Source organism: Suncus etruscus, chromosome 9, assembly GCF_024139225.1.
Source record: "Suncus etruscus isolate mSunEtr1 chromosome 9, mSunEtr1.pri.cur, whole genome shotgun sequence".
NCBI lineage: Eukaryota > Metazoa > Chordata > Mammalia > Eulipotyphla > Soricidae > Suncus > Suncus etruscus.
The window spans coordinates 57,096,646-57,120,240 of NC_064856.1; the positions used below are offsets into that span (position 1 = coordinate 57,096,646).

At 40.0% G+C, this 23,595-nt stretch overlaps 1 protein-coding gene across 3 annotated transcripts in view; it reads left to right on the forward strand.

Moving 5' to 3' along the window:
* PPFIBP2 (PPFIA binding protein 2) overlaps positions 1-23,595 on the forward strand; it is a 168,629-nt gene that overhangs the window by 115,516 nt on the left and 29,518 nt on the right. For all 3 annotated transcript variants that reach the window (XM_049780997.1, XM_049781000.1, XM_049780999.1), the window contains 2 exons: positions 4,869-5,000; positions 17,612-17,704. In XM_049780997.1, the coding sequence (XP_049636954.1) occupies positions 4,869-5,000; positions 17,612-17,704 (225 nt within the window). The remainder of the gene's footprint in view (positions 1-4,868; positions 5,001-17,611; positions 17,705-23,595) is intronic.

Consider the following 23,595-nt stretch of genomic DNA (forward strand, 5'->3'; position numbering starts at 1 on the left):
GTAATGACTAACTTTAAAGTCTAGAGTTGATAAAGGTGGTAAACATTATTTGAAGAAAGCTGATAAGCTAAGAAAATAGGGGTTATTAAGTAACCAATGGCATAGAAGAAGAAATTAAAGATCAATTGCAAGAGTTGATGAGATAGTTGAAAGATCAGAAGATTGTGGCCAACACTGAAGATCTGAGAAGCAGAACAAATGCATTTTGGATAAAGCTGGGGGACAGGTTCTAACCAGGCCATTGAGAAACTGAATCAGGGTGGAAGCATATTCCTGAATTCAAGAAATGTGAAGCTAGAGTGGATACTGAATAGAAGATTGGTTAACAAAGATGTTGAAGTTACTGAGGAGACAACAGAACATGCCCAAAGTAGGTAATTTGGTCTAACTGAATGATACCATTCAGCATTGGAAGAGGAGGACTGATATAGACTGTCACCGGGACAAATCTGTCCCTGACACAAGAAAAATGTTATGTAAATTGATTTATTGGAAGCCAAGTTTGTCTCCTCTCAATTTGATTGGGAAGGACATGTCCTATCATGCAGAAGTCAAGCCTGGTTAGGCAATTACAAAAGTAAGGTAATTGATTTTGATCAAGATATGTATTTATAACTCTATAGTTAAGGCCATACTAGGTCTGGAGAGGGGGGAATTGGATGTGCTGTGATAGCCTCTTGAAAGATGCTCTTTAGTTCAGGGCCTAGGACAGTTTTTTTTTTTTAAATAGTGAATTTGATATGTGATCTGATGCAACATATAGGCATGTGTTAATAGAGATAGGCTAGGAGCAAGAAAGTTGCAAGAGTAGCTAGTGCAAAGTTGAACAGGTTTAGGTTTCTAATTAAAATTTTGGTGTGTCCAATTAGAATGTCCACTTGGACTGTTAGCATGACCAATTAAAGAACACTGGCATGACCAATTGGAATGGCTATTGGAATTTTAGTGTGACCAATTTGAATATCATCCTCATTAACTGGAACATAGGTGTGACCAGTTACAACCTGACAGTTAAAATAGCATGATTTTGGCAATGATAGGAGTAGACCCTTGGATTCAAGAGAGGTTTTTTTGAAACATGTGATTATTAAAGCAGTACTGCAATTTGTGGTAAATAGATAAACTGCAGGAATATTATTTTAACATAGTCACCTACTCAGTAATTAATTGTAATTAATTGTGTCTTTAATTATCATAATGATTGCCTGGCATCTGGTAGCTATTTAAAAATATTTGTTTTGCAAATGATTAAAGCCTCATGGGAGAATATTTTTTCAATATTCAATGCTACAAAGCAATTGTCATCATCGCATGAGCAGTTATGTAGAATTGTTCCTTTTCCCTTTTGAATTGGTGGTTAGGAGCTTAAATATACATTCTAACACACCTCAGCTGTGTATAGAACTTTATAGTCTGACTTTTATACTAATGATAATGCAGGTATCAACATCTAAACTGTCAAGTTTTATGATTGATTTACTGTTATTTTCTGTATCTGGTGCCAGATATTAAATCTTGAATCACAAACATACAAAAAATGCATTTAGGGGCCAGAGCGGTGGCACAAGCCGTAAAGTATCTGACTTGCGCACACTAGCCTAGGATGGACCTCAGTTCGACCCCTGGGGTCCCATATGGTCCCCCAACCTAGGAGAGATTTCTGAGCATATAGCCAGGAGTAACCCCTGAGTGCCACCAGGTGTGACCCTTCCCAAAAAATGCGTTTAGTCACTGGGCTACATCCTTTGTCCCATGATTTATTTATTTATTTATTTATTTATTTATTTATTTATTTATTTATTTATTTATATTTTTTTGGTTTTTTGGGCCACACCCGGTAGCACTAAGGGGTTACTCCTGGCTAAGCGCTCAGAAATTGCCCCTGGCTTGGGGGGACCATATGGGACGCCGGAAGACCAAACTGTGGTCCTGATCCTTGGCTAGTGCTTGCAAGGCAGACACCTTACCTCTAGCGCCACCTCGCCAGCCCCCCATGATTTATTTTTTAACTTGAAATGTCTCCCTTTTTTTTTTTTTTTTGGTTTTTTTTTTTTTTGGTTTTTGGGCCACACCCGGCAGTGCTCAGGGGTTACTCCTGGCTGTCTGCTCAGAAATAGCTCCTAGCAGGCACGGGGGACCATATGGGACACCGGGATTCGAACCAACCACCTTTGGTCCTGGATCGGCTGTTTGCAAGGCAAACGCCGCTGTGCTATCTCTCCGGGCCCTGAAATGTCTCTTTTTTTTTTTTTTTTTTTTTGGTTTTTGGGTCTCACCTGGCAGTGCTCAGGGGTTACTCCTGGCTCCACGCTCAGAAGTTGCTCCTGGCAGGCTCGGGGGACCATATGGGACGCCGGGATTCGAACCGATGACCTTCTGCATGAGAGGCAAACGCCTTACCTCCATGCTATCTCTCCAGCCCCGAAATGTCTCTTTTAAAAACTGTTTCAAATCAATTTTTGGAACAAAGAAAAAATTGAAAGGATGGATAAATAGCCATAGAATAAAGGATAACGGCAGAGTAGTGAGGGGGTGAGGATTGATTGTACTTTGTAATATACTCAGGAAGTAGAGATCTATCCCCTTTCCCTCCCCTCCCCTTCCTTCCCCTCCCCTTCCCTTCCCTCCCTGTCCCTCTCCTTCCCTTTCCTCCCCTTCCCTTCTCTCATCTCCCCTTCCCTTCTCCTTCCCTTTCTCTTCCCTTCCCCTCCCTTTTCCTTTTTCTTTCCCTCTCCCCTTCCCTTCCCTCACTTCCCTTCCCTCACACCCCTTCCCTTTCCTCCCCTTCCCTTTCTTTACTTTCCCTCCCTATCATTCCCTACCCTACCTTACCCAGCCCTTCTCTCTCCTTCTCTCCCCTTCCCTTCACCCCTCCCCTCACTCTTTAACTTCCCTTTCTTTTGTTCCCTCTTTCCCTTTCCTCCTTTTCGTGTGTGTGTGTGTGTGTGTGTGTGTGTGTGTGTGTGTGTGTGTGTGTGTGTTTATATCCAGTAGTGCTCAGGGCTTATTCCTGGCTCTGTCCTTAGGCTCACTCCTGATAGTACTCATGGTATGATATGCAGTACCTGGAGTGAAACCAGGTTCAGTCATATGCAAGGCAATCTCCTTAATCCTTATACTACTTCTCTGGCCCAAATCAAGAGTCTCTTGAGTGACTGTTTCCTGGATTCAAGGAATGCTTATTAATTGTTATTTTTTTCCTCATGTACTCTACCCACACAGTCCTGTCTCCTCCATCCTCTAATATTTTTGGAGTTTTTGTTTTTGCTTGGGAAACAATATTTATACATGAAACAAATGTGTGTTTTGTGAAACAGACCTTGGTTTGAAAACTAGCTGCTGTTTATTGACATATGTCCTTGGCCAAGAAAGGACAGTTTCTGGACTTATTTTTTCATTCATCAAATAAGATAATAGTATTTATTTCTGGGAGGAATTATTGAGAGTGTCTGTTACAGATATAATCTGTGAATCTCTCTCTCTTCCCCCTTACATTGAACACATTGACACAGTCAACTTCTCATGACCAGGCAGCTCACAGTTCTCTCACAGCAGTGCTGCAGCCTCTGCCCTGTAACTAGAAACAGCTTCAGTCAGTTTTCAGAGTTTATTTTGCTAAACTGTTTGGCTTATCAATAGCCAAGTTCTTAGGTGGGTGGACAGTTGCTAGCTGACTTTCTAAAGAACAAAGGGCTTTTGGCCTATGGAATCTTACACACACACACACATACACACTCAACACACACAGAGTAAATCACACACACACAGAGTAAAATTTCTATCCTGAATGCTTTGTTTTATAAATGGAAGACAATTCAGAATACATTTAATCTAGCCCTTCAGTCAAAATGTTGAGATCACCAATCTTGTACTAGGGTTGGGTTGCTGATGACCAGTACAGAATGTTTAGCTCACAGCAGAGTATTGTCTTTTCACATGCTTTTTTTTTTTTTTTTTTTTTTTTTTTTGGCCCATTGCTCACATAGTTGCTATATTGTCTTCTTACTGAGAACTATGTATTCAGTTTTTACCATGTGGCTGGATTTTAGACCTTGTGAAAATGCTCAGGGTGTTCTTTGTTTTCGATGTCATTTATAATTACTAGTTTTGAGAAGGCAGTTTGTACATCAAATCTGTTTTTGTTTTTGCTTAATTGTAATTATTAAGCTTTGATATTTAGGGAAGATTGTTTATGATTAATCTATTGATTATAGAATTACTTCCCTTGTCTGTCCTTACTGTAAGGAAAAAACAAGCATCTTATACTTGTATCCCACACTGACCAAATTGTAATTTTGTACCATCCAGGAAAGATCCACCTCACTTAGAATTCTTTAAATAGTCATTCAACAAATACTCACTTAAAACACTTTATTTGCTGCCTCCCATATAGGCTCATTCTACTAGGTCTTGTAATAAGATGCATTAAAGATAGGTCTGAACTTTAATTTTGCTTAGGAGAGAACATGGAAATTTTGGTTTTAATAAATATATGTTAATAGAAGTTTGCCTTTTCTTTGTCTTTAGTGGTTAGGCCTTAAAAGTAGAGAAGAATTTAGTTTGAAAGTACCCATTCATTTTTCTTCATTTGGAACTAATGAATAATGGTTTTTATGGGGAAGCATACTTTGTTTTTGTTTTTGTGAACTGTAGTTCACATTGTCTTTCAGAACACAGTGGGTACTGGTAAGGGTTACATTATCCCTGAATGACTCAGTATTAGCCAAAGCCTCTCTAATAGACCTGTGTCTCATGCAACTGCATTGTTTAGTACAAAACTTGCAGATTTCATATGTGCCACAGCTAGAGCTAGAGTTGTCCCTGTTGCTGTGGAGGCTTGTAGTTTTCAGATCTATCTTTGTTCACAGGAGCTGCTAAGTCGTACATCACTCGAGACCCAAAAGCTAGATCTGATGACTGAAGTGTCTGAACTGAAGCTCAAGCTGGTTGGCATGGAAAAGGAGCAGCGAGAGCAAGAGGATAAACAGAGAAAAGCAGAGGTATGTGAGTGTGATGCACCAAAGATCAGGGAATATAAGCAATCCTAAACTCAGACCAAGGGAAGGGAAGCTATCTTAATGTGGATTTCGGCCATCTTCTCAACCTCAAGCCTTGGCAACCTTTGAGCACCAGAAACATGTAGACAAGAGAGAGCGAATGAGCTGTTAACACTACATTATCAGGTTTTCCTGTGGCTGCATATTTCAGCAATGCTCAAACCACCCAAATTGAGCTCAAAAGTTTTATCCTTCCTCTAACTGCTGACAACGGTGGAAAGGGAGACAGTAGTTGAGGGTGACTAGTAGGATTAGACAAAACATGGAGGAACACAAGTCTCCTTTGAAAGCCAAGGTAATGACCTTTAGGTTGAGGTTAACTTCCCAGTAGACTACCAGCATTATATACAGGGTATAGAGACATTCTTGGATATGTATTTTACTGAGCTAAATGGGGGAACCCTTAGATTATCATATTTGTTCAATCCTGATGTATAAGGAAGTAAACCCATGTGCAGGACTTTATTTAGGGAATATTTTCTTGTATTTATCCCCAAATCCATATGCTTTAGAATTGATCCCAATTGAGAGAGAGCAGCCTGTTTCCATCTTTGATAACTGTCTTTCTCATGTTGCTTCCTATAAGATTATATTCACATGCAATAGAGAGAGACATGGAAAAAAAGATAGATTTTAGGTTGACTGGTTACATTATTGACCTAAGTGCTGTAGCTGTATTAACTTTAAGTTAGCCTCTTGCGCTCTGAGAACTTCAGTTTCTTCATCTGTATGAAGAGTAGCTATGTCGTGAAATTGAAATAAAATCCTACAATAACATCCCTAAAATTTTTAAAGTTTATTTGGCCCATTTTCATACTCTTCTTCTATTTTGGCATCTCAAATCTAAAGATGGATATTCTTTCTATTAAATATCAGTATGTACTGACACCTGTTCTCTTCTTGTTTATTTGTAACTGTAAACACTGGTGGTCAAGACAACTGAGGGATATTCCTTGAGCTGTGTTTTGAAAACAGGTTCATTAGTAAAAGAAAGTATAATTGCCAAGAGAAGATACTTCTATAAAACTGAGGAAGAATTTTTGAAATGCAAGCTCATGAATCACATTTCCTGACTGAAGTCCAAGCTCAGCTGCTCAGTAGCTTTGTGATTTATTTTTTAGGCAAGTAATTAAACCTCCCAAACCAATGTTACATCTTTAATATATTAGAAATAGTTCTATATCCTATTTCCTGAATTATTCTGAGAAGATAATGAAATAAGGTACATGCAGTCCATATGTTAGTACCAGACAGTTAGTAACAGCTAACTACTATCAATTATTTACTGATGATTTTGTTAAACATAGTGAAAATGAAAATATAGACTTAGATACAATATTTACATATTGCAAAGGTCATATGGACTAAAACCTTATCTATGTGTTGTTTCAATTGATTATAGTCTGCCTCTTAGATTCTATTTCAAGCAAAGAATTGAATTTTATTCTGACTTAAGTCATTTTACCAATGTACATTTTACATTAACAATTCTGTGTACAAATACATTAGGGATTAGGGGTAATTTTTTTTTTTTTTTTGGTTTTTTTGGTTTTTGGGTCACACCCGGCAGTGCTCAGGGGTTACTCCTGGCTCTATGCTTAGAAATCGCTCCTGGCAGGCTCGGGAACCATATGGGATGTCAGGATTCGAACCACCATCTTTCTGCATGCAAGGCAAACACCCTACCTCCATGCTATCTCTCCAGCCCAGTTATTTTTTTTTAAGATTTATAAATACATTTATATTTGTTTTTATTGATTTTTTTTTAGGGAAAACTTTTTTTTAACTTTTTGTAAAGTGTTTCAGGCCATACCGGCCTTGCTCAGTCAAAGCTTATTCCTGGTGGGACTCACGGGACCTTACCTGCTCTTCTATTTCTCTAGCCCAGGAGGCAGGACTTAAGAAACTCTGAGAAAACTTAAGGTGAGAGACTCAGAGACAAAAATAAATATTTTTTAAGGATGGAAGATTATTAAATCAAAGAACTTGAAGAGCCCAGGATTTAAAAACTTTAGTATCAGAGCTGAAGAGATAATCCAAAGGTTAATGTGCTTGCCTCGAATCCAGCAGCAGCTGTGGCTCTGGTTCGAATCATGGTATTACATTTTGAGAATTATTGGAAATGGCCCCTGAGCACAGAACCAGATGTAGTCCATGAGCATCAACTGAAGTAACCAAAACCAAACAAAAATAATAAACAAGGTGCCCAGTATTACACAGTCCAGGTAGGCCTGGTATTTTATAGACTTCAAAATATCATTAGAAGTTAGCCTTGCTAAGTCACTTGGTTCTATTTTAGCTTTATTCACATGAAGGCCTGCCTCTTGTAACAAAGATGACCATTAGAGGCTCTAGATCCCCTAAAAACTCTTACAAAGAGATTCTCTTTCTCCAAAGGCTCCAGCAAACACCCTAGGACTATATCTCCTAGGACCTCTTTGGGTCATGTGTAAATAAACCACAATCACTAGATGGAACGTGTGTGTGTGTGTGTGTGTGTGTGTGTGTGTGTGTGTGTGTGTGCACGCGCGTGCCAAATATGGAACTATGCAGTTTGTATCAGGTTGTGGCAGTTTAGGAAGATGGGAAGGGAGGAAGGAGAGCTTCTATTTCAGGGCCAGTAGAGTATAGCAGTCATTTGACTATTTGGTCCATTTCTTTCTATCTGAAGAATTATTTTTCACTCTGAGCCTCTTATTTTTGTTTTCCATTAAGCTATTCAAGTATGAGGCAACATGGACCATGAGCTTTTGACTTCAGTCCTACCAGATAACAGCCCTTCCCAGTTGCTACTATAAACATTAAGTTTCCATGCAGAGGAATGTAGGCAGTTCAAACCTGTGATAATCAGTCAGATGACCTGAAACAAACTTCTCATTCTCATAACTGAAGATAATCTTGGCTGATCTGCCCCAAACCTTCACTACTGTTTGAAACTTCTTAGAAAGCCAGAGGCTTAAAACCATTCTTTGAGCTGTTAGGGCTACTTAAACTGCACTATTGTCAATCACATAGAGAGGTTTATACAGAATCAGACAGAGAATGCTGCTATGTTCCTTCATATCCTGCCCATAGTTCTTGTGTGTTTGGCCTAAAGGCTGATCACTTGCAGTTTGGAAAAAACAGGTAAGACTATTCCATATAATCAGGCTCTATCCTTAAAATTCCACTTTATGCTCAAATGGAAAAAAGACAATCCTGTTAATGAAGATTACTTGTTCTGTGTGGGCTTTAAGTTTATTTTTTTAATTTGTTTGACACACCCCACAGTGCCTCCTGGCTCTTTGCTAAGGGGGTCATTCCTACAAGCATGCTAGAATTTGAACTGGTGTGTGTGTGTGTGTGTGTGTGTGTGTGTGTCTGTCTGTCTGTCTGTCTGTCTGTCTGTCTGTCTGTGTCTGTGTGTCTGTGTCTGCTTTAGCCCCTATACTATCTTTTGAGCCCCTGTCTAGTTATTCTGTTCTGGTTTGGTTTGGGTTTAAACCCTCCTCAGTCCTGTTGAAGTTCACTAAAACATGGCAGTCAGTGCTGTGAGGCCCTGTGGAGCAGAGGATCAAACCCAGGTGTGCTGTGAGGTACAGACTGCTTTTTCTGTCTGATTCCTTGCTCACCTGTGCCAGATTATGCTTTGTCATGCACCTGACTTCAGGAAGCCTTCCTCTTGATCCCAAGCTTTAGGTGTAAGGCTTCTGATTCATTGAAGAGCCAGCCTGAGGTGGGAGTCATTCAGTGACAGCCCAATGTGAACATGGGTCGAAATCCAGCATCCTGATCATGTGCCTCCGAGTCTCAATGGCTCTCATCATTTCAAGATGTAAAAGATAGGACTGGTAAAGAATAACTGACAGATGGAGACTAAACAGGGAAAAATGGAGAACAACCCCTTCTAGAATAGGTGGGATCCATAAATAATGTGATACAGAGGTTAAAGAAAAAAATCTATTTGTGGTGAACATATCAAAAACATGTCTCACAGAGATTTTCTTGGAGAAGGAATCTAGGTTATCTAAGACCCAATGATTAATCTATTTTTTGGGGTACACAGCCTATAAAGAGGAGAGCAGGGATTTCCACCAAATACTTCCTTGTTGACTTCAACATCCTGGGGTCTAAGCTGTACTACATCAGGGTCAATAGCTGAATAATTTGGAATTGATTCTGGGAACCCCTAAGCATTATGTGGAAGTCTCCGAATTCACACTAAACAACAAGCAAAATGGCAAAATGGGGTAATGAGGGGAGTGAGGATTTAGTTCTTAAATCTAGCATGTGCTGGGAAGTTAAATTTGGTCCACTTGATCAGGGATAAACATAGACATTAAAACAGCTGGGAGCAGATTGAGGGTTGCCAGAGAGCAAATGACTTTTCTTTCAGTGCCAGTGGTGGTTACCATTTCACTCTAGTGTAGTTAGAACTTCTGAGGGAAGGACTCCTGAGTTCTGAGATGGATGGGTCAATCACATTGTGGACTTTGGGAACAAGCAAAATCAGAAAATATTGTGCTTGCTTTGGGAGTAACTTCACTGACTAGCAGAAATTTGTCAAACTATTTTTCAGTTTTTACTTATTTACTTATTTTTTTAGCACTTTACTTTCTGTACTATCTCTGCCTTCCTACCATCCCAGTTCATTTATTTTTAATACCATATATATTTATGTTTCTACATGGATTATATATCCAACTATATGATTTTATCTTCATTTAAATAACCTGTTCCTTTTTGATTGACATTTGATTGACATTTCCCACAAAGGTTTATTTACTGTTACAAATTACACCACTGTGAGTTTTCTTATACCTGTGAGGATACTAAAATGGAATTGATGGTTCAAATTTTGACATATTTCTAAATGGCTCTATTAAAATCAGCGATTATATTCCCACCAGCAAAGTATAAGAATGCTAGAATAGTCTTAAAGTAAGAAGGCCAGGAAAATTGTGAGGAGAAAAATTGTGAACTTAGTTCATAAAGTTGTGTAAAAACAGCATGGCTAAGTTAGGATTAAAAGACTTCCATGATTATAAGAGAACCCTGTTGTTTCTCAGAGAAAAGAACCACAAAAACCTTTGATGTTGGTGAAGCAAGAGTAATAAACAAACCAGAATAGCAATTAGAATCTGCTAAATTCTTGCTAGGTTTCATGATATGGAACTCCAAAGTGAAATATAACTTTTATTATATATCTATTTCTGAGTCTTCCTTCCTTCCTTCCTTCCTTCCTTCCTTCCTTCCTTCCTTCCTTCCTTCCTTCCTTCCTTCCTTCCTTCCTTCCTTCCTTCCTTCCTTCCTTCCTTCCTTCTTTCTTTCTTTCTTTCTTTCTTTCTTTCTTTCTTCTTTCTTTCTTTCTTCTTCTTTCTTTCTTTCTTTTCTTTCTTCTTTCTTTCTTTCTTTCTTTCTTTCTTCTTTCTTTCTTTCTTTCTTCTTTCTTTCTTCTTTCTTCTTTCTTTCTTCTTCTTTCTTCTTTCTTTCTTTTTCTTTCTTTCTTTCTTTCTTTCTTTCTTTCTTTTCTTTCTTTCTTTCTTTCTTTCTTTTCTTTCTTTCTTCTTTCTTTTTCTTTCTTTCTTTCTTTCTTTCTTTCTTTCTTTCTTTCTTTCTTTCCTCTTTTTCTTTCTCTCTTTCTCTCTCCCTCCCTCCCTCCCTCCCTCCCTTCCTTTCTTCCTTCCTTCCTTCTTTTCTTTTCTTTTCTTTCACCACACACCGCAGCACTCAGGGATTACTTCTGATTCTGCACTCAGAAATTGCTTCTGGAAGGCTCAGAAGACGATATGGAATGCCAGGAATCAAACCTGGATCCATCCTGGGTCAGCCGCTACATGCAAGGCAAAAGTCGACAACTGTGCTATCACTCCAATATTTAATAATGTACATTTTTATTATAGAGGTCACATTGCTAAAATAATGTTAATTTTTATGCTTTTAATGCAACAGTTACTGTGCCTTTAGCTTTACCACCAAGTGCCAAATCTACCATATTCTTACCCATCATTTCTCTAAGGGGTCTTTCCTGTAAGAGAGAATTAGTCCTGTTAAAAGAAGGCATGGAAGTCTAGAAAGATAATACCGAGGTTAATGTGCTTACCTTGCACAGAGTCAATCTAGGTTTGACCCATCCCCTCAACTAAGGACCACATAGATGTGATCCATGTGTTACAAACCAGTAATAATCCCTGAGCACCATCAGAAAGGCCCAAAAATAGAAGAAGAAAGAAGAGAAGATACAAGGACTCAGGACATAGCTTGGCAACTGAAACACTTGTGCTTTGCTGATGTCCAGTCAAGGCTGGACACCTTAACTCTTGAGTTCCTGAACACTTCAAGGTATAGGCCAGAAAACAAAAAATGGAGAGAGAGAGAGAGAGAGATAGAGAGAGAGATAGAGAGAGAGAGAGAGAGAGGAGAGAGAGAGAGAAGATGGATTAGTTTTGGATAGAAAGAATAGTAAAAGGCAAGAAACACCAAGCCTTTGAGTTGACATATTGGAGAACAATAACAAATGGGAAGAAAGAAATAGAGGAGATTGCCCCAGAAATTTGTGGGCTTTTAGTATTGTTCCCAGGCTGCCCAAGGAAGGTGAGGGAAAGAATAGAAAAGAGCAGTCTTCTGGATGGCTCACACAAATTAGCATTGAAGTATTTGAAACATGATGGTTTATGTTTCTACTTCGCTTTCAAGAGTAATATCATTCCAACTATGGCAATCTCATGAATTACAGCAAGGAAAGAAGATACTCACAGGTACATAGAAAAGAGTTTTCAAAGAACTTGTACAAAAGCTGGAAAGGACAAATCAAATAGCTTCAGAAAGAGAAAACCCCAAATAAGGACAATGATGATAGCAGTAGATTTTTTTTTTAATCTTTAAATTTACTTTTTTGTTTTGGAATTATACCTGGCCATGCTCAGGGTGCCTGACACTGCTTAGCGATCACCTCTGACAGGACTCAGAAAACTATAAGCAGTGCTGTGTATTAAATCTGGGTCAGTGCATGAGAGGCAAGTGCCCTGTCTTCTGTTACTGTCTTTCTGATCTGGACTTTAAAATGTTTAGTTCTTAGTAAAAAGAGAAAAGAAAGAGTGGGCTCAGTTCACTAATTTCTCTAGTAAAAAGAGAAAAGAAAGAGTGGGCTCAGTTCACTAATTTCTCTGAGAGGTGCAGAGAATTTAGGGCAGCAGCTCCTAAACTGCTCACTCTATAAGGAAGGTGGGAAATTGAGTGAGTTATTAATAAATTGAAAGTGAACCATTTCTTTTCAAAGTGGCAAAGAAAATTGAGTGGGTTTGTATAAGTGACTTCAGCCCCATGCTGAGTTGAGAATCTAGAAGAAACACTAGAGACTAGTGCCCTTTAAGAAATAATATCAGGTTGACCTCATTTGATATGGCTGGGGATACGGCATGGAGTGATGAGAGCTAGGAAACCTGCATTTGGGGAGGCATTGTGCAGAATTGCTGAATTAGTCTTTTTTTGGGGGGGGGGTTAGTCTTTTTTTTAAGGGGGGATTAAGTGTGGTGGGTACATCTGGCAGTGTCCGTGCTTTACTCTTGGCTTTATGCATAGGGATCACTCCTAAGCTGATTGGGCTCAGGGTATGCTGTGCCAGAAATTAAACCAAAGTCAGCTGCATATAAGACAGCACCTTCCTACTGTATATATCTCTCCAGCCCTAACCTGTCTTAGTCATAAGACTGAGCTAGGGGAATACTAGGTGAGTGCTTAAAATGGGCATGGTGGTACCTAGATGATAATGACTGGTACCTAAATGTTATCTTTATCTTTAGGTATTTATTTTTCTTTTTTGGAACAAGGTAGCAGTAATTTGTCTGTAACACTTCTGCCTCTAGCATTTCTAGTGCCATTATTTGAATGCTGCTATTAAAAGACCTTGAACTGGTGATGACAGAGAACCAGAGAAAAACTAAATGGATCCTTCATCCTGAGGATTCATAAGAGACCTAGACAGTGGAGTTGACATAAAGGAGTAATAGGAGGGCCAGAAGGATGCAGTCATTGCAGATCTGATAGTAGGACAGAGTCATGTCTTTCAGAGAACAGCTTGAAGACAGAGCCTGTGGCTTTGCCTAAGAGGAAGCCCCAAAGAGCAGCAACTGAGGTGAGATAAGCTGGTCTAAACCCCTCACTTGAGAGGTTTTACTTGAGTGGAGAAAACAAAGAGAGATATCACCAAGGGACAATGGAGTTTTTGAAATATATATGAGAGTGAAGAGCATGCACTAAGACAAGAGTGTCAGTAGATGAGGAGAGAGACTACAGGACTGTAAAATCAAGGGGTCTGGCCCTGGTAAATGATAGAAAAAACATGTGTTTCTCATCAGCTGCTCTGTCTACCTTTGTAGAAATTATATTATAATTGACAAGTGATATTATAAATATCCAAATCGTCCTTGATCAGAAAAATTTCCCCACCTCTGGTAGCAGTTTAATTGGCCATCTCTTTTTTTTTTTTTTTTTTTGGTTTTGGGGCCACACCCGGTGACGCTCAGGGATTACTCCTGGCTATTCGCTCAGAAGTCACTCCTGGCTTGGGGGACCATATGGGACGCCGGGGGATCGAACCATGGTCCGTCCTAGGCTAGCGCAGGAAAGGCAGGCACCTTACCTCTAGCGCCACCGCCTGGCCCCTGGCCATCTCTTTCTTACCTTATGGTGTTTCCCTCACAACCCATCCCCTCCACACATATCCAAGGCTTTGTTTGGTTGCTTAATTCCATATCACTACCATATAGTCAGCTCATTGTCTCCCCAGCCTCTCTGGTTTCTAATGTCCATGAGAACCCAGGCTTAAGACTTTATTTCCTTTGCTTCCTCACTCTGGCAAATGCTTTAGAATCTATGTACTTGGCTTCACAAATTGTATCCATGATCTTTCTGTTTACCCGGGCAGAATTAGTCACTCCCTGGCATTCTAAAAGCACTGAGAGTTTCTTGACCCTAATAATTTAGACCTGTTTTTGATTGTTTTTCTATTTCTGTGGTTCTCTTTCCTCCCCCTCTGTGAGTCTCCCTGGTCACTGTGACCTTAGTTCACTGCAGAGTATCCCTAAGTGCCTCTAGAGAAGGTAGAGTATGCAGAGTATGGTAGGCCTGCTAGTAAAAGGGATTCAGAATTAAGTAGGTATGAATGCAAGTGTTGCAATTGCTTTAAAGCATTGATGTAAAAGGGCAGAATGTTCTAGAATGACAGAGGAAGTAAGTTTGGAGTGATATATATTGGGGTTAGGTTTGGTAAACATAAGTATGTTTATATTCAACATGTTGATGGATGGGGCATCGTAGGAGTGGTACACATAGCATGGGAGCATATCAGGGGATGTGTCTACATATATACATCCTCATCTATTGCCGGATGCTATGTATGCCTCAGATGTTACACACAAGGGTAGTCTTGGATAAGTTTTAGGGAGTGGTTCAGCCTGTAAACAGGGCTCACAGATAGGCTAGGCCTTCGGAAAAGTGCAATCCTTTGGATCCTGTGTCCAAGTGGATGGTCATGCACTTTGCCTATCAGTACCGGGGTGGGGGGGGGCGAGGGGCACTTTCTGCTTGGCTCCCTTCTCTGAGCAGTGTTATGCAGAGTTCTGTATCTGAGAACCCATTGACCCCGAGTGCTGTTTTTCTTCTTTTTCCCCTCTTACAGTCAGTTCTGAACGTGATCAGTGAGCTGCAGGAGCAGATGTGTAGACTGCAGCTGGACATCCACAGACAGATTCAAGAGCGCCTCTTACTCAATAGGGAGCTCCCTGAGGAAGTGGCGGTGGAGTCCCGGCCCCATAGCCAGGATTGTGCCAGTTGGGAGGGGTCACCTGTAGGAAGCACACTTAAGTATATCATAGCATGCTGGTGTGGTGGCATTTCCCGGGGGCGGGGCTTATCCTAACTAGAACTGAGTGCAGTGACTTAACATGGACCTGCAATGCTGACCACTGAGCAGAGTTCTGACACACTCTCTGCTACTGAGGTGGGAGATGAGCTCCCTGATCCTCACTGGTTATGGACTGATGGGGCTAAAACTCCCAGGTGGGTAATAGCAGAAGGTCCCCTGAGAATGGGGACATTTTCACAAAAAGAAGCTTGGATTTTCCTCTTCATATATGCTTCAGGTATGGATTCTTTTCCCAGTTTATGAGATTGCATGAAGTTTTTTCACACCTTTTTTTCCCCCTAAAGAAATAGTTACATATAAGAACACTTTTAACTTTATTATTCTTGCTATTCTTGTTATTGTTTTTGTTGTTATTGTTAACTGGAAGCAACTCATCAGGTGGTGGTCAGAGGCTATTTCTGGATCTGTGCTCTGAAATGACCCCTGGTGGTGTTTGGTGTGGGCATATGTGGTATTGGAGATGAAACAGGCTTATAGTTAACCCATGCTTATGCAGCACAGAACCTTAGGCATTAGGAGAGGACCAATGAGGAAGCTTTCCTCAATGATGCTGGGGTGGGGGCACAAGACCTGACATTTTAACAAACTTTGAAGAGAGAGGGCTGGTATCTTTTCTTGTTGAGCTGGGTTATGCAAGAGAGACTTCTAAATGAAGAGAAAATTTCTGCCAGTGTCTGTAGTAATGATGAGCAGTAGCAAAGGCTTGGGGGACCATATGGGACACCGTGGGATCGAACCGCGGTCCATCCAAGGCTAGCACAGGCAAGGCACCTTACCTCTAGCGCCACTGCCCGGCCCCAGGAAATCTTAATAATCACACCATTTAAGTGTATCTACGATAAGTACCTAGAGGGCTGCCTCCAAATAAAGCTCTTTAAGCTATTACATCACAACTTTAATTTCATATGTCAATGCCTGCTCTGTGCCAGAAGTTAACAAAATGGTTATCTTTTTGGTTGTGTTAACTTTGATTAAGTTAATGCAACTTTAAAATTAATTTAAAGTCAGCAAAACTTTTCTAGAATTCACAGTTGTAAGAGAACAAGTCATTAGCAATCATGCCTATAAAATTAATTTACAGGAGACATAGTGGGTACCACTGGAGAGCATAGCAGACTGCTGATGATTGGTTAAGGTTTAGGGAGCTTTTCTCAGGGATAATCGAAAGATGGGTAGAAGTTAGCCTGGAGGGAAGTTTCAGATAAATGGAATGGCATGTGTAATGACCCAAGTTAGAAAAAAAATTGAAAGTATTTGGTATGACTAAATTTTAACCAGTGTTAAAATGCAAAGGGTAGATACAGCATTGTCTCAAGCTTGATAGTTGTTCATAAAATGGGGTTTATTTGATGCAAGGGGCATGCCATGATCAGATTTATATTTTGTTCCCTTGGAACAAAATTTCATAACTTCAAGTGTCCCCAAGAACAAGAGGAGCAACCATTGAAGTGAATGTTTAGGTTCTCATTACCCAAGTGGCATAATAGAGTCATAGTGGTAAAGTTAGAAATGAAAGATTCAGCTATTGGAGGCAGAGTCAGCAAAGCTTGCAGTTGAATTACATGTGTAGACGAGAGGGAGGAAAAACATCAAGGATGGATTTTGGCATAAGTGGAGGAAGATGCCACCTGAGTCAGTGATATCTCAAGAGGTTAACCACAATAAGTGGGCTGTGATACTCAGGAGTTAGCTGTGTGCCATCTATAGGCAGTTTGTGGGATGAGTCTAGAGTTCACAAAGTCCTTCTTTAGGCTTATTTTTCTTGAAGAAGATACTTATTGGGGACACTTATTCTTAGAAAAGCTTGCATTGGTTCACAGTTGTTCAGGAATGTCCTTGTCATTAAAGAGGGGAGTTCAGGAAATAAGGGGGCCCTGGAGTCAGAAGACATGACTCTGAACTCAAGCTCCACCAAAGAAAGATTGTTTAAACACTGCTCCACAACAGTTAGTAGTTTTCGATTGTCTGAAAGATGGTAGTTGTCTCTTGGTTTTCTCATCTGTCGGCTTTTACCTGGGCTTCGCACCACTGCACTCACCCTGCACATCCACCACCCTCACTGATCTTCCCAAAATCCTTTCCTTTCATAGCTCCACCCCAAAAGGCTGCTTCACTTTCTACTCCCTGTCTTTTCTATCTGCTTTGCTTTAAGCCTCCCTCCTTTTTCTAACACTCCAGCCTCTGTTCCTTCTCAAACTAGAACATCTAGATTGCTCTTTACATTGCCTTTCATTCCTTAAAATTGCATTTCTGCCCTTGACTGTCACTGACCACCTGAAACTTCCAGGAGCACCAAGTCCTTGCTCTGGGTTTCTTTATCTCCCCCCACAACACACACATACAACTTAGTTTGTTTTCTGTCCTTTGAAAAGAGTATCTGTGTAGGAGGGTATTGTTGTCATCTAAGAGGGACTACCCTTTCAAAGGAGGTTCTGAAAAGTAGGAGGAATTATTCTCACTTCTGGCAACACCTAGTCTTTATTTTCAAGTGCCCAGTTTTCCTGTTTTAATATTGGAATCACAGTGTGGAGCTTGATGTTGCATTTCCTGGGTTGCATCTCTCTGTGCATGAGCTTTGCTAGAGTTGTGTAACCAGAAACTTTTCTCCTCTCTAACCATTGAGCATCATCTTTCTTCTTTACCCCTCTAGGAGTTACTGCAAGAGCTCAGGCATCTCAAAATTAAGGTGGAAGAGTTGGAGAATGAACGTAATCAATATGAGTGGAAGCTGAAGGCCACTAAGGTAAAGTGTGTTTCTGGTGCTTTTAAAGAGGCTGGAGGTTTCATGTTTAGTTTCTGGGTTTGCAAATATACTGAACTGGAAGTACAGATTGATCTGACTGTGCCAAGGGAAGAGGGCCCAGATTGTGCTGTAGATAGCTTTAATCAAAGAGGCTCTTCTCATAGGGAAATTAACAAGGATGGTAAAGTATAGGAATTGATTCTCCTTTCTCACGTGTCCTTTTGCACCAGACATAAGTGAGGAAGAGGATAAGTGAATATTTGAATGAGTAGTTGAATAAAGGAGGGAGAGAGGTGTAGTTAAGTATATGAGTGTGTGAGTGAGGTATTGACTAAGTGGGTGAATATGTTGAATGATTGGGTGAGTGAGCATATGAACTAAGTAGGATATTGAGTGGGTGTGTGAGTGATGAGTATGTGATTAAGTATGGCAGTCAGATTCTTTTTTTTGGGGGGGGGGGTTTACACCTGGTGACACTCAGGGGTTACTCCTGGCTATGCACTCAGAAATCGCTCCTGGCTTGGGGAACCATATGGGACACCAGGGGATCGAAACGCGGTCCATCATAGGCTAGTGCCAGCAAGGCAGACGCCTTACCACTCTGCACAACTGCTCTAGCCCCAGGCAGTCAGATTCTAGCAGGGGTCCTCAAACTTTTTAAACAGGGGGCCAGTTCACTGTCCTTCAGACTGTTGGAGGGCCAGATTATAGTAAAAACAAAAATTATGAACAAATTTCTATGCACACTGCATATTTCTTATTTAGAAGTGAAGAACAAAATGGGAATAAATATAATATGTGGCCCGCGGGCCGTAGTTTGAGGACCATTGTAAAACATTCACATCAGTATTGGGTGCATCAGTTTAAATACTGTTACCTCTCTTGAGTATTTAAAAACATGGAGTGGGTTAGATTTCTCAGTAGACTGAGTGTGTGTTTTTCATGCAAGGTGCCCAGGTTTAACATCAATACCCCTAAGCACTGCTAGGAGTGACCACAGAGCACAAAATTGGGAATAACTCCATAATACTATCAGCTGTGGCTGCAAAACAAGCAAATAAATAAATAGAAATGGACATGCTTTCTTTATAGTAAGAATTTTAATCCTTAAAAATGCATAAAATGGAATCATTTTTAATCAAATGATATTTTTACTTAACAAAGGGGCTCAGTTTCTAAAGAGTACCAATTCTTTCATGAATCAAGGTTTTTTTCACCTTTCATTTCCTCTAATAATTGAAACAGATTTAGCCCACACATTTATTGTTTGGACCTGTATTTAAAGGTGTATTTTGAATACTGTATTTAAAGCTATTCAGTTAGCTATCACTTAAACTTTAGAAAACTTCATATTAATATACAGGGTTAGTTTTGAATATATTATTCATTACTAAGAAAATTATGTTTGCTTCATTTTTTTCTTAGAGATGTTATGAGGATAAAATAACAGTAAAGAAAGTGCTTCACAAATTTGAATGGTGTGCACGTAAAAAGCTTATGTAACTAAAAACATAGAACTCGGGGTTCAGAAGGATAATAGATGTGGCTAATTATTTGTATAGCATATGGTTCTCTAAGCAACACCAGGATCCCTGAGCAGAATCAGGAGTAAGCCAAGAATACTGTTGGGCATGGCCCCCAACAGAGTTGGATGTCGCTAGTGGTGGTGGTTGTGGGAAAAAGTAGTGCTGAGTGAGACCCCCACTGACAGCCTCACTGGATGTCTGAGCACATGAGAGGCTGCACTGTGGTCATTTTTATTTTCACTTCTATATAAGTACTATAAGCATTCTAAAAATTCTGCCCAATAGTTTTCCTAACATTTAGTTTTGTACTTTGATATTTTTGTTGTTATTTAACTTTAAATGATTAAAAAATTAAAGCTGATAGAAAAGTTCTAAGTCATTAAAAAAGAAAGGAATAGAATTTACTCATGTGCCACACCCAGACTACTGTTATTTCCTTCTAGGTTTGGGGGATCAATCTCTCCTTCACCCCTGCCTTCTCTTGTTGTCTCTTTAATTTCTTTCTTTGTTTCTTTAATTTCTTGGGTTAGTAATGTAGAATTGATTATATACTATACTATATATATTACATAACAATCATGAACATGATATACTATTCTACAATCAAAATAAAATATAATGCCTTAATTATTTTATAGTTGAGGAAACTGATACACATAGTGGTGATCTAATTTTCTCAAACTCTTCTAAGAATTTAGCATTAACCTTTGTGATCCATATTCTCTATTCTGTTTTCGTGTGTGTGTGTTTGTGTTTCCCCTTTCTTTTTTTTGTTCATTGCTAAGAAAATTATGTTTGCTTCATTTTCTTTTAGAGATATTATGAGGATAAAATAACAGTAAGGGAAGTGAGTCACAAATTTGAATGGTGTGCACATAAAAAGCTTATGTTACTAAAACTATAAAATTCAGGGTTTGGAAGGATAGTAGAGGTAAGGTGACTGTGCATCATACAATTGCATAGTTGTCCCATGGTGCTTACAGGAGTATAACATATTCATTGTGGTACTTGCGTGCTTTCTTGCTGAGAATTACACTCAGATAGTGTTTCAACTTATGCCCTTTCTGACTATGCTCTCTGATGCTCATGACCATTTTTACTGTAGGTTCCACTTTTGGTCCAATACTTATCCCTCCTTTTGAATGTGTAGCTATGGTGCTTACTGTGCTATTAATGCAACTATGGCCTAGGGGTGTCATAATTTGCAGTCACCATTCATAGTCATCTTTTCTCATACAGCTCAAACCTTGCCCTCATGGTACTCCACTCAAGTGAGTCCTGACTTAGTGAAACCTTTGAAGTTGACTGTAAAAGTTGTCTTATAAAATAAAACATCTCCTTCCTTTAATAATTACCTGTATGCTTTGCCTTGGCTTGTAAAACTTGCCAATACAAAGGGTTCTTTTTTTTAAATATATTTTTTATTTTAGTAACATGATCATAGTTGGGTTATAGTCACAAATAGAACACCCCCTTCACCGGTGTAACATTTCCCCCTCCCCCCTTCCCATCCCCTGCCTGTATTCAAGACAGGCATTCTACTACAGTTATTTGTTGTTTTTTTTTTTCCCCCGCCCACCCGCCCACACCTAGTTATTTGTTTTTAAGTTCAGTAAGTTGTATTTTTTTTCTTAAAGGATAAGAGTAAAAAAATATAGTAAAGGTGTAATAGTGGCAATCGCTGTTGTTTGCATAGGTCCAGAAAAATGAGGAAAATGGAAAAAAAAATCCTTGACCTGATTACAAAAAGGCCTCACCCTAGAAGTTTATTGGCATAAGACCGATTCTGGGTTCCAGGCATACCAGTCTGTCCAACCCGAGTCATTCTCCGTGGTCCCGGTGAAACTTTTTCACACTTTAGCTATTGTTGATGTCAGATTCTTATATTTAAAGATTCTGGATTCTGTGAATTTCTTTCATTGATGTCAGGCTAATGTGGAGAATACTCTAGTTTCAGCATACTATTAAATGTGCAGCGATCTGTCCTGCAAGCAGGCTGTTGCTGAGTCATCTGAGTGTTGAGAGCACTCTTTGGAGTAAGTCAATGCCAAAGCAGTGGTAGGTCTTCCCTGGTAGAGTCTTGGATCCTGGTAATGTTATAGACAATTGTGGTTGTTTCCATAGATGAGGTATCCATTGTTCAGGTGTGTGTGGGTGATGCCCATTCTTCTGAGGCCTTAGCCAAATCATTATGCCAATGATCAGGGTATAAGGCCTAATTGCAGGCAATACAAAGGGTTCTTTAATAACTACCAGGATAGTGTCTCCTCTGTACCAGAATGGAGCAAGCTCTCTGCACATGTTTCCTTATCTGATCCATAGAATCACCTAGTGAAGACCACTGTTTTATAATCCTCATGTTGCTAGCAAGAAAGGTAAGTCTCAGAGTGAGTGGTCAGGTTGGAGTTCAGATCATTCCAGAATTCTGGCTCTTCTCCCTCTGCCATCCCAATTCCCTGAAGTTAAATACATTTAAAACTTGTATTTTTTTAAGGTACTTTGGTTTTCTGCTTAGTTTCACAACCCCTTGTAGATGATTCATCTTCTAATATGACAGCAGAGGAACCAGCGCCTTAAGTTTGAGGAGACCCAGCACTTGCAGGGAGCCTGAGCTCCTATTTCTGCCCAGTGCCAGGGTATATGTCTGTGCCCTGACCTCTTGCTTTTTGCCTGGAGAGCTGTGGAGTTGTGGTGGCAGGTTCTAGCTTTGTCTCTAGGCTCATATAGAGGGTAGCTGAGTTGTATCTGACTTTACAGGTGTGGCAACAATACCACTTGCAGGAGATGGAGCACCCCTGATCCAGTTTATTCTGTGCGTGGGAGGTTGGGTCTTACTGTGTGATATAGGGGATTTTCAAATAGGTGACCCTAGGGTTGCAGAGATAGTCCAGTGGTCTGAGTGCTTTGCATATAGGAAATATGAGCTAGGTCCTAACATACTTTCCTGAGCAGAGTGGGGAGCAAACCCTAAACACAAAGCTGGAATAGCCCCTGAGTATTGCTGGTATGGCCTAAGATAAATAAATGAAAACAATGAGTGAATGAGTGACACCACCAGAGATAGATCTTAGAGACCTTATTAGGCCAGGTGATAACAAAGCACACACCACTGATATCCACCGTCAGACCAGCAAACCAGCACTGGGCTGCCAAATGTTTAACTCACTCGTGCCCCTCTGCAAAGAAAGAGAGAAATGGTGTGGAGATGGTCATCACTTAGGCCATCAGGCCACCATGGCTCTGAGGAAACATGCAAAACTTCGGTTGTCTTCCAACTCGTATGACCTATCTCTTGATCCTCTTTGGGTGGAAACCAGAGCAGAAGCACAGGTAGCTGGGGGTAAAGAAAAACCATCCTTGACAATCTTGTCTTTACCTCCCACTAAGCAGGCAGTTCTGAGTCTTGATGGTAGGAGAATCAGGCCTGAGTTGTACTGATCTGACGACTAAAAGCCTTTGTTACAGGGCATTAAGTCCTCCAATCCCCGTTTTCTCCTCTCTAAACTGTAATGGTATTTCCTCTGTGGTTTTTCTGTGTGAACTGAGTGAGTTTGATGGAAGGAAGCCTCTAGCAGAGAGATGAATGCAGCGACATACATGCTGAGTGTGACCTGAAATAAACATATGAGTAAGGAATCACCAGCAGGTTTCATGTTCAGGTATCTGTGGGAAGGGTCAGCTAATACTATGGTCTTGCTAGTATTATGGGAATGAGAGTGGGGAATGGAGGTGAGGGCAGGGAGTAGGGAGGTGACAAGGTCAGCTAGAGTAGTTAGGAGCCTTTGCTCTGTATTCCCTTCAGTATTCACCGACTTCTGAGTCAGCTCTCAACATCTCTCCTCCTTTTAAAATTATTATTATTTTTCTGTTAGAGCTTCTATTTCTGGCAATGCTTAGGATAGCCTGTGGTGCTGGAAATTGAACTCAGTTTTTCACATACACTAAGCCTAAGATATATTCTTGACACCTGAGTCCCTTTCTTGTCTTGTCCTTTTTCTTTTTTTTTTTAATTAAAAAAAAAAAACAACACTTTAATAGACAGACTAAGGCCACAATAGACAACAAACATGACGATCCCACAGTAATGGCAGTGGGCAGGTTAATATTCTTCACCATCTCTTCATTAGCATTGTCCACACAAGCCTTTGCATAATCCTTCTCAAAGGTCGCCATGTGCCTTAGAAAACTCTCTCTTCCATGTTCTCACCCACATACCAGTGAGGAAAAGGCTCAGCAAAGTCTGTTGCTCAGACTTTTGCTCAGCCAAAGTCTACCAGATATTACAGTGGGAGGGTGTTTATCAACATTGAATTTGAAGCCAGTGGGACACAATCTACAAACTGATTGGTACACTTATTCTTGATA